The sequence below is a fragment of the Mesoplodon densirostris genome, chromosome 4, assembly GCF_025265405.1.
Source record: "Mesoplodon densirostris isolate mMesDen1 chromosome 4, mMesDen1 primary haplotype, whole genome shotgun sequence".
Classification (NCBI taxonomy): Eukaryota; Metazoa; Chordata; class Mammalia; order Artiodactyla; family Ziphiidae; genus Mesoplodon; species Mesoplodon densirostris.
In genome coordinates this window covers 122,863,491-122,874,972 of record NC_082664.1, presented here as the reverse complement: position 1 = coordinate 122,874,972, position 11,482 = coordinate 122,863,491, and the positions used below count along the sequence as shown (strand labels likewise).

General features: G+C 42.9%; 1 protein-coding gene across 1 annotated transcript in view; it reads left to right on the top strand.

Moving 5' to 3' along the window:
* The first annotated feature begins 1,568 nt into the window (after positions 1 to 1,568).
* The window catches only part of THSD4 (thrombospondin type 1 domain containing 4), a 571,330-nt gene continuing 561,416 nt past the window's right edge, over positions 1,569 to 11,482 (top strand). Inside the window, exon 1 of the mRNA XM_060097078.1 lies at positions 1,569 to 1,675. Coding sequence (XP_059953061.1) covers positions 1,647 to 1,675 — 29 coding nt within the window. The 5' untranslated portion in view covers positions 1,569 to 1,646. The remainder of the gene's footprint in view (positions 1,676 to 11,482) is intronic.

The window sequence follows — 11,482 nt, the reverse complement described above, 5'->3', positions numbered from 1 at the left end:
CCTAAATCTTATCCATGTAAGCTAGGTTGTAAAGCAAGACTCTGCATTGCCTCATCTCTTGAATTCCATAGCACCTTGGAGAGGACCTGAGCACCCCACATGAGTAAATAATTACTGATTAGTTGATCATTATCAGGAGCTTGGCAAAGATCTCATCTGACTCCCAAGTTAAATCCCGTCTTTGTGCATATCCGCTTCCCAGCCAAGAGCAAGAAGACCGTGCCTCGGATTCAGAGGAGTTTTAACTGTTCCAATTTGCACTTGTTGGCCTTCTTCCTGGTGGATCTCAGTGTAACTTTTGGCTGAGACCCAAGAATTTAAGGGTCTTCAATACCATGAGTAATTTCATGAGTTGCTGATGGCTAATTAGGGGTGATTATATTCAAGAGGCTTGATTTTCTTAATAACCCCCAGAAAGGGCTGGTGGTAACTTGAAAAATCTTATTTCCCCCTGCAAATGGAATTTTCTGATTCTCCTGACTGTCTTTTCGTAAGTCCTTGTAATTTATCCCCCATCTCCTGTTTCTAGTGAGAAGGAAATTTGCAGTCCTGAGAAGAATTTGGAAACCATGATTTTGGAAAACTCTGGGGTTCAAGCCAGGGATTGAACCCGGGCCACCGCAGTGAAAGCGTGTAGTTCTAACCACGGACCACCAGGGAATTCTGCAGAGCTACTTTTAATTGAGCGTCCTCTGTTCCAGGCACTGAGCTAAGCATATGACATGTGTCCATTCATTTAATCTTCATAATCTGCCACAGTTCTTTAGGCCATATTTTTTTAACAGTTTTATTGAGATGTAATTCACATACCATACACTTCGCCAATTTAATATGTACAATTAAACTTTCTTTAGTGTATTCACAGGGTTGTGCAATCATCATCACAATCTAATTTTAGAACATTTTTGTCACCCCAGGAGGAAACCTCAGACCCTCGAATTAGCCCCTCCCCACCCTCCAGACCTTGGTAACCACTAATGTATTTTTTTGTCTCTATGGATTTGCCTATTCTGGACATTTCCTGTAAATGGAATCATATAATAAGTGGCCTTTTGTATCTGGCTTCTTTCACTTGTGTAATGTTTTCATGGTTCGTCTGTCTTGTAGCATGTATCCAGACATCATTTCTTTTTATTGTTAGGCTGTATTTTTACCCCTACTGTACAGTTGGAGAAACCAAGACATAGAGGTGAAATGACTTTCCTGTGGTCAAGTAGCCTTTAATGGATGGCGCAAGATTTCCAACGCGCATTTGCCTAATGCCAACTCTGCTCTTAGCTTAGAATCTGAGGTAGTCATACTGATGGGAGTTTATTAAACATTTTCTATGGGTCAGTCACTGTGCTGAATGTCCTGTAAATTTGTTACCTCATGTTCATACATAATCTGCTTTCATTTGGGCAATCTGGTAACCATAATTGGGCATAACTGGGCAATGGTATTTTTGTCCTAATGTCTTCCATTTGCTCACTTCCGGTTTAATTGGCCAACTTAAGCTGCAGAATCTTAGGCTCTAGAATCTTCCTAAGCAAACCATGCTAAAAATAGCATTGTTATTCTTCTGTAGGAGTTGAGTGCCACCCCCATCTGCAGAAAATTGGCAACATCTCTGAGGAGCCCTTGCTTTTCCTGGGATACCCAGCATCATGGTTTCCGGTTTCCTGGAGTCTCTCAGGTAAGTGGAGAATCTTTTAAAAAGAGAACAGGGAAATAAGAAATTTGATATTTGAATTTTACTATATATTTCTTATAATAACTAGCCTTGAGGGCCTGAATCTCACAGATATTTTTTATATGCTGTGTACATATGTGTAGTAAGTTTTTTATTCACAAAGGCTGCTGAGGCCTGGGGAACTGTGTGCTGTGGTGAGAGGTATTTGGACTGAGATTCGAGTGACTTAAGTTCGATGCTGTGCTCTGCTATTTGCTAGGAAACATCTAGGACTCAGATTTTTGTTTGTTTGTTTGTTTTTTTGTTTTTGTTTTGCGGTACACGGGCCTCTCACTGTTGTGGCCTCTCTCGTTGCGGAGCACAGGCTCCGGACGTGCAGGCTCAGTGGCCATGGCTCACGGGCCCAGCTGCTCCGCGGCATGTGGACTCCTCCTGGACTGGGGCACGAACCCGTGTCCCCTGCATCGGCAGGCGGACTCTCAATCACTGCGCCACCAGGGAAGCCCAGATTTTTTTTTTTTTTTTTTAAGTAAAGATGTCACTGGATTGGTGTGTATTTATCATGGTTGCACAATAGAATCACCTGAAAAACTTGAGAAAATATTGTCCTCTGGCTGTATCCCCACAGACTGTGACTTAATTGATCCAGTGTATTTAGAAGGTGACCTCTCTTGTCCCTTCTGTTCAAAACCTCTATGACACACCTGTATGTTATATTTGATACAGATATCAACCATGCAAAGTAAGTAGAACAAGTAGTATCATCTCTATATGCAAATCAGAAAATCAGTGCTTAACTCCTGGTGCTCATTTCCCTCAGTGCAGAGTCAGGGAAAGGGCTTGGTGCTCTAGAATCGAGGCTGTTTTCAAACTTTCCTTAAGATGATAGACCCCTTTAAAAATTCTTCAATCGGGCCTCCCTGGTGGCGCAAGTGGTTGAGAGTCCGCCTGCCGATGCAGGGGATACAGGTTCGTGCCCCGGTCTGGGAGGATCCCATATGCCGCGGAGCGGCTGGGCCCGTGGGCCATGGCCGCTGAGCCTGCGCGTCCGGAGCCTGCGCGTCCGGAGCCTGTGCTCCGCAACGGGGGAGGCCACAGCAGTGAGAGGCCCGCATACCGCAAAAAAAAAAAAAAAAAAAAAAAAAAAAAAAATTCTTCAATCAAAATCCTATGTAAAAATCTCAACATATAAATAGCCATCGGCAGCATTTTATTAAGAGAAATTTATTTTAGATGTTTGAGTTTGTAATATTTACACACTATGAGATTAATGAGTCTGTTTGGATAAACATCAAAATTTGAAATCAGATTTATGGATGATGGCTTGTACATTAGTCTCAGCATCTAGTTTATTTTGCGACTGGTTTTAGCTGCATAGTATTAAGAAAATCTTGATCCATACAGGTAAGTAATGGCAATTGGTAATAGTTCTTCAATGCAGCTCATTTTGCAATCTCAGGATACTCTTTAAAGAAATTGATTCAGAATCTAGAAAGGGAAAGGAGGAACTTTTTGTTTCAAAGTTGAGTCACTAAGGATATCTTGTAGTTGTTTTTTCCCCCCTTAACTATATGTTAGTCCCAAATGCCCAGAACTTACACTGAAAAGTAAAATGGTCTGTAATATGTTATTATGACGGTGCCACATGTGATGGCCCAACCAGGGCTAGAGCATTTGCCAGGCAGATGCTCTTAGACCCATGCCTAGCATTTCACTGAGTGTAGTGTGTGTGTGGGTGAGCTTAGTCTGTAACTGCCTGTATAATTTTACACGAATTGACATGTGCAGGCCTGCAGTCCAAAGACCCATGCAGAGCTATAAGCTTCTTCATCAATGACATAAACAAGTGTGTCAAAAAGAGTCAGAGAAGGCAGGAAAAGCTCCATCCTGAGGCTTCTGCAGAATCCAGCCATGAACAGAGCAGCCCAAGTCTCTTCAGGGTTAGTCTTTGGTATCTAATCTAAATTAGCATGGGTGCATTTTTTTTAGCCATAGTTTAAAACATAGTTTAAAAGATATTTCAAGACATAAAATATGTATCCAGTTTGTGGAAGCTCCAACATACTGCTGTAAAACCACAGGGGAATGAGAAATGCAGTTGGACCACTGGGTCACTTTAGGACCACAGCATATTTGAACACCAGGACCCAATGGGAGACACAGAAGTGGAGGTCACAGTCATATATTGAACTGGATTGAAAAGAGCAGCAGATAAAACCTAAGTTTCCCCATGTGGTAAGCAAGTGTAAATCTAGCTGCCATCAGAAGGGCCCCTACGAGTACTGAAGACCCTCAAAATTGTGGCCACCCAGGCTGTACAAGAAGGGCTTCATTTGAGAGAAGTCCCTTTTGCAAAGTTTTTTTTTCTTAATGTTTGGAATTTTAATTGATGCCCCTGCAGTTAATCTCTGTAATGATCTGTGATACGGAGGCCATCTCCCTTCAAGGGAGGCTTGGCGGGCTCACCTCCAAGCTGTGCATTATTTCAGAGAAATTGCCCACATATTAGAAATTAGCAAGGTGGGAGTCATTGAAAGCTAGATGTGGCCTTGGTACCCTCCGGGCAGAACTCTGGAAGTCTTGACAGGCCTCCAGGATTATGGTCTTGCTGAAGGGATTGTTTGAACAGAGCTACTCAGCAGGACGTTTCTCCAACAGTCCTGCTGTAAGGACTGGGGAAAGAAAATGTGAGTTATGAGGATGGGAGAGTCTTTGGGAGAGCTCAGCTGAAGATTTCCATCAAGTCTCCTTCTTCATAAGCCAGGTACTCATAAACCATTTTGCATTCTGTTTCTAGGGCCACGTAAAAACTAGAGTATCTTTTGTTTAAATGCTTTTCAAAATGTTCTGGGGGAAAGAGCTATGGTTACTTTAAGAGTGAGAGGTCTTTGATAAAATCGGTAGATGAGAAGCACACAGAGAAACACAAATATTAAGGGCTTTTTAATACTTATCAAGGCAACCAAATACATAAAGATCAACAGGAAAAGCTGGAGGATTTCTCTACCTATAGAGAAAACACCAGAGAAAAATTGGGAGTTAGCTGCCAAGAAAATCCCTGAGAGGAAAAAGCATTTAAGGGGATTCACAATTCTGATATGCAGAGATTTCGTTTAAAAATCCCTCCCCAGTTCTTGCCAAGCCACAGGGAAACAGAAAGCCAGCCTCCCCGTCATTGAAAGAGATGGAGAAGCCCTGAGTATTAACATAGCAAGTGTCTCTGCCCTGCTCAGAATCTGTAGTAATCAAAAGAACCACGGTTAAACCCAGTAGCAGAAGAGACACTAAGATTTTAACTCTAGGTGGAGCTGGTTAGCGAGTTGCCATTGAACCTTGGACAAGACTTGGATGCCGTGCAAAACTCAGAGCAGGTGAAATCCATTTGGACCAAAGGATTGGTCAAGGTTAGATTAAGTTTTGTCACCTGTTACAAGTTAGAGAGGAAAAGGCACTAAGTAATACAGAAGTATATATATTTCTTAAAGACTTGCTCCAAATTATTCACCTTTTTTTTTTTTTGTATGCACAGTTACATCTATGTGTGTTTTTTCAGTGCTTGAGTGGAAGGAAACTCAGTTTTCTCCCTAGAAGCAGTGTAATAAGTGAAGATGGCCACCTACCATGGCCAGCCAACAAAGTCTCTTTAGAGCCAGTCTGCTTGGTCAGGGGCTCTTTCTTTACCTCATGGAGTGCTTTTGTATAGTTGATACAAGTTATCTTTGAGATGAAAACACAGAGGAAAACAAAACTATTGAAAATGCCAAACAAGTGGTTAAAGTTGATTGGGGGGGGATTCTTATTTTGAATAGTAGTTTTTGAAGAAATGCAGATGTAATTAGAGGGATTATGGGGTTAGATGGTGATTTTTATGGCTCTTACGAAGGAGAGTTCTGGATCATTTTACAGGTTGGTGGCCCTAGGTCAAGTGTCTGGTTTTAGTCTTCTGAAAAGTAAGGCTTTTCTTTTCCTTGATACACACAGTAATATTACTGTAATGCCTGTCAGCTACTTTGCTGAGAAATACAACCAGAAGGGATTGAGGAAATGAGAAAGAGAAAGGCGGCTGTTCTTGGGGAACTGAAAAAGATCCTGAATACAAACAACAAGAAGGAAGGGGGTTGAGAAAGTTTACTTGTAAGTGTGAGAAAGAGAATGCCCAAAGTAGTGATAGCTGAGGAATGAAAACTGAGACTCCCCTCAGAGTAGAGAAATATGTGATAATTGGGAAGGGTCATGGGATCAATTAGAGTCCCTATGCCAGGGATCAAGAAATGGGATGAAGGAGAAGGAGAAATGTGGCCAGGAAGAAAACAGGAAAGAGGAGGGGTAGGAGTGGGAGTGGGAGGGGCAAGAGGAGGAGGGGCAGGAGTGGGAGTGGGAGGGGCAAGAGGAGGAAGGGCAGGAGTGGGAGTGGGAGGGGCAAGAGGAGGAGGGGCAGGAGTGGGAGTGGGAGGGGCAGGAGTGGGATGGGGAGGGGCAAGAGGAGGAGAGGGAAGAGAAGAGGCCAGGCTGGGACCCTAAGTATTGAACTTCAGGTGTCAATAAGGCAGGGCTGAGTTGGTGTAGCCCACATCTAAACCACTATCCAGTTGATGCTTAATAAATATTTGTTGAATATTGAATGAATAAGTTAATAATTATCCTTCATGTGAGAGAAAAAAAGGAGGAGATTCTTCTTTCCTGATTAGAATCTTCAGTTAACTATAAAAGTAGGTTAAAGCAGAAGATCATACAAATGATACAGACACAAACCTTTAACAGTTTATTTTTAACTTAAAACACATGTACATTCACTCACCAAGTTTTTGATATGGGGGCCAAGGACTTTTCTTTGAGCGTGAACCCCTGATTGTCTTTCTTGCACAAACCACACCCGTAAGCATTATCTGAGGTTTCCATCTGGGTTTCTTTAAAGTGGAATGGGAATCTAAAGACATTTGCAAAGCAATCTGAGTATAGAATGATTCTGGATTTTTATTATTTTTGCCCCTAATCATTTACAGTTGTCTCATCCACACCTAATTTGCCAGTTTTTTTTTTGGTTTTTTTGGCAACTTGCCTTTATTGAGTCTTTCCAAAGCATTCAGCTTCATTTGTGTAGAAACAACTACCAACTATTTCTTTTTGCATTCTGCTTCATGGGCCTGTATACTATTTGAATATTTTATGTAATTACAAAGCCCTGGCATCGTCAATTTTGGGACCATGGTTAAACTCCATATAAACACAACTCATCTGGTGGATGCAGAAGAGTACAAGTGTACCAAGGAAGAACCTGCTGGAATCTTTTGTGGGAAGCCCGGTAGGAGCCATCTGAATGGTAGGCATAGAGGCTAGCAGGAAATAAAACAGTTTTTTGGAGGACTGCTCTGGCAAACCCACCCCTATAAAATGATGGCAGGCTTTCAGACAGTATTGATTTTTCTTTATGCCTGGCACAGTCCTGCACCTGGCTCTCATCCTCATCACTCAGAACTTGACTGTGGGATTTGCTAGAACCTTCTGTACCAAAAAGCATTCAATGGAGTCAAGGTGTGATCATTGAGCTGCCAACTACCTGTTCCTTGTATACTCAAGTGAATTTATATGACTCAGGTTAACATTGACACCCCTCCCACCCCGGGATCAGAATCAATGTCTCCAACTTGTAGAAACCCACCTTTTAGGATTGTCTTTTTCCTTCCCCAAGTTCTGTTTTTCCAACAGAGAATTCTGGGATGTACTTAGAAAACACTTTCCTGATGAAAGTGTCGGTCACAGCAGCACTTTGTATTTCTTGGTGACCGGCATTTCCTCTCTCTCATTTTTCTTTCTCCCCTCACTTCATTCTCTCCTTCCATTCTTTTATTCACTTGCTATTGATTAGCCCTGAGTTTGGACCAAGACGGCGCTGGTCATTCTGCTTGCTGCAAAGATGTGTCAGAACTGTTTCCTCAAGAAGCCTACCATGGAGCAGGGGAATTTATCAAAGGGTCTTGTGTCTTAAAAAGCTGTGCTGTGGGGCTTCCCTGATGGTGCAGTGGTTGAGAATCTGCCTGCCATTGTAGGGGACATGGGTTCGAGCCCTGGTCTGGGAAGATCCCACATGCTGCGGAGCAACTAAGCCCATGTGCCACAACTACTGAGCCTGTGCATCTGGAGCCTGTGCCCCGCAACAAGAGAGGCCGTGATAGTGAAAGGCCCGCGCACCACGATGAAGAGTGGCCCCCACTTGCCGCAACTAGAGAAAGCCCTCGCACAGAAACGAAGACCCAACACAGCCAAAAATAAATTAAAAAAAAAAAAAAAAGCTGTGCTGTGACAGAACACCTCACTTTTCCAGAGACCCCAGTCCAGAAAATGCAAATGGCTGTGAGAATTGAGAACCTGGAAATAAGCAATAAAAACCAATATGCAATTAGAATAGGTGTCCGTAAGTCCATGCTCTAAAATGGAAACATTTACTCCACGAAAGCCAGGCAGGCCTTTTCCCTGAGCCTGTTTGATCTTGGTTTGGCTGCAGCTTGGTTGTCTAACGGTTTCTGAGGCCAAGGTGGACCCGAAGGAAGCCGAGTTAAGAGGCGCAGGCTCATCTGTAGGAAGGTAAGCGAAGCCTGCCTGACGGTAGAGAGGAGACGGCCAAGGGCCGACTGGATTCAGAAAGCCCCAGGCTTCCACGGTGCTCTCAGGCTGCTTTGCTCCAAGGCCGCCACCTTACATGCACAAATTGATTAATACTCACTCTGGGGACTCTGAGCCATCTAAACAAGGTTGCTTAAGCGCAGCATACTCTGTATGAGAAAGCAGGGCAAAGAAACAGAATGTATTTTTTTTTAAGTTTGGGATTTCAATGGTAAGCTTCAAGTATTTTAAAATTTAGACTGTTGTCTAGTGAGAGTGGATGCATGAAGTTTTACTGTATCCACTTATTTTCTGATTATTTTTTGCAAGCAGTGACAGAAAGTGAAACAGACGTGTGAAGCCACAGCCTTATACAGACTGCGGAAGAAAAGTGATGTAATAAAATGGCAAATGCTTGGTTTCAAGGTGTGTTGTGTCCTAGGAGGCCCCAGAGCACAGTGGTTAAGGGTCCAGGCCAAGAATCTGACTTCTGTCATTGAAATCAGGCTTTGTCACTCATTAGGTGTGTGTGCCCTTCAATAAGACTCTTAGCCTTTCTGTGCCTCAAATTCCTCACCTGAAAAATGGGTATAATCAAAGTGTCTGATAGGATGGTTTTGACAATTAAATGAAATAATACTTGTAAGCGTTGAGATCAGTGGTAACGACGTAGTCTTCTGGCTAATGTCATTTGTAACCCATCTCCTTCTCTTGCTGCCTTTTAACTCTTTAACTGCTGTCAGAGGAAGGCAGAGGGTTGAGTTGAACACAGTAAAATGCACACGTAGCAAAAATTTTTGATCCTCAGAATGCAGGTGGAGATTTCACTTCGATGCTAAGATTTTGGCTCTCTTTTGTGAAGGTCAGTATAATTTTATTCATGATCAGGTTGCTCCCCAAATATCTCTCGGGTTGTATTAACTGAAAAGGAAAAAAGTAAGGTTTTTTTTCTTTTTGCTCTTTTGCTTGTTTTGTGACTTGATATGCTCAAGTGGCATTGAGTTCATTGAGATAATCCGAGGTACACAGAGGCTGTGACATGATCCACCCTCACTGGAGTCAAGGATGATTGGGGGAGGTGGGTGGGAAGGGGTTGACCCAGGCGAATACACAAGGGCAGAGTCCCAGTTCCGTGATGTCAATCTTGTACCAAATTTCAGCGGGCGTTATTTTCTACAGGAAATGAAATGTTGGAGTGTTTAAAATCTAGAACAGGGATGGGTAAACGGCATAACTTTTGTTGTTGTTTTTGTTCTGATTGGTGTGAAATGTTGGGCTGCTTCTCGTGCAAGGTGAATCGGAAAGTCTCGCTAGAAATGTGGCTTCCGGCACCGCTTGGAGGGGAGAGTGTGATTTGTTTGCCAAAGGCCCTGGTAGCCTTCAATCTGTCAAAACGTTGCAAGCTGGGAGCAGTTTGCCAAAGCAAACTATCAAAGTGGAATAACACACGAGTCACACACACACAGACACACACATGCTCTCCCATTCCCCAAACATTAATTTCGAATTGGGTCAGGAAGAACAAGACTTTGGGCCAGATTGTCAGTGTTTTAAAGAGGTGTGGGCACAGCTATGGACTAGCAATTAGACAGGTATGTGTGAGCAGGCTGAGGTGTCCTAAAACGGAGTCTACAGAGTAGGGGTGGGAACCTTACAGCCCTTGGCCAAGTTTCATCTGGCCCCTGGGGTTATATATTGCTCTGGCTGCTGTGATCACAGCCCAAAGAATAATTTCCCCTCTGGGGGAATTTATTCTATTCCATTCAGAGCAGAGCCCATTTACTAACTAAGGTTTTATTCCAGCAAGAATTTTATTGGGTATCCCTATGCATTTTAGCCTCACTGGGGCCCAGCTTGATGAAGAAAAGAAGCATCTGAACATCTAAACATAACTTGCATAGTATTTTTGCAACAAAAGCACCAACAGACATTCTGCTGCCAGACCTTGTGTAAATCCTATGAGAATGAATTTTTGGAAAGTCACGTAGAGACTCAAAAGCACACTGATTTTTATAAATCCCTCATAAAAGAGCTTTGCAAAGCTCCCAAAGTTACTTTGGACATTTTGAAATCCATTAATCCACACTATTTCTACTTATCTTGAAATTTCACAGGTCATAAGAGGATGAAGCCTCATTCATTAATTCAATGAATTAAGCTCTTCCTATATAGCAGACACTTTCCGAGGTGCTGGGAGATAAAGTAGTAACAAAACAGACTCCCTGATCTCATGGACCTTATATCCTAGTGGGCAGAGGAAGAAATTTAAGTGAATAAAGACATACTATGTGAAATGGAAAGTGCTATGGAGAAAGAGAGATAGGCTGGGCTGGGAGAGGGAGTCCTGTTTTATGTAGGGTCAGGGAAGCCTTATGGAGAAGAGACACCTTTGGGCAGACACCTGACGTGGGGAGGGAAGGAGCTGTAACCATATCTGGGAGTAGAGTTGACCAGGCAACCCTGGAATGCAGTCCCTCCAAGATAACAGGAAACCTAGAATTTTCCCTTCTCCCATCTTTCACTCCCTCTCTCACTCCAAGTCCCCCGACTGTTATGGAAGTGTAGCCTGGGATGAGTGGTTATGCAAAATGGCTCGTGATTGCATTACAAATATGTGGCTTAGGTGTGTGCCAAGAACTTTGAGGGGCTGAGGTGTAACGCATTTCTGGAGCTGCTGTTTGTTTTCTTAACAAAACCACACCAATCTGGTTTTCTTTTTAAATGAGTAAACAGTGCCAGAATGTGTTACAAATGATTCAGATTTGTAGGCACGGCCTCATAAGGTGCTTTCTTGCACATGAACTCATTTGAGGTAGGCAGGGCATGTTCTATTATTCCCATGTTACAGATGAAGAAACTGAGGTGCAGAGGTGCTTTGCCCAAGGTCATGTAACCAAGGAGCATAAGGTTGTATCCAGTAAGGAAACAACTAGAAAAATAACTGTTCTTTTCCCATCACTGTGTCCACACCCACTCCTTTAGATACCCCTGCCCCGTGCCTGGAAGACAGCTTAGGCAGTTTTCTGGTCCATTGCAGGTTTAATGAGCAGTCTCTCTTTCAAGTATCAAAAGGCCCCAAAAGATGTGTGTATGTGAGGGAGGGGGTAGCTTTAATGGTTGAATGCCCATCCTTCTAGAAGTTTTAGTTTTCCTTCAGTAGCTTTAGTTTTTGTTTTCCTTGAGTACTTTTTGGGTAAATCTAAGGCATCA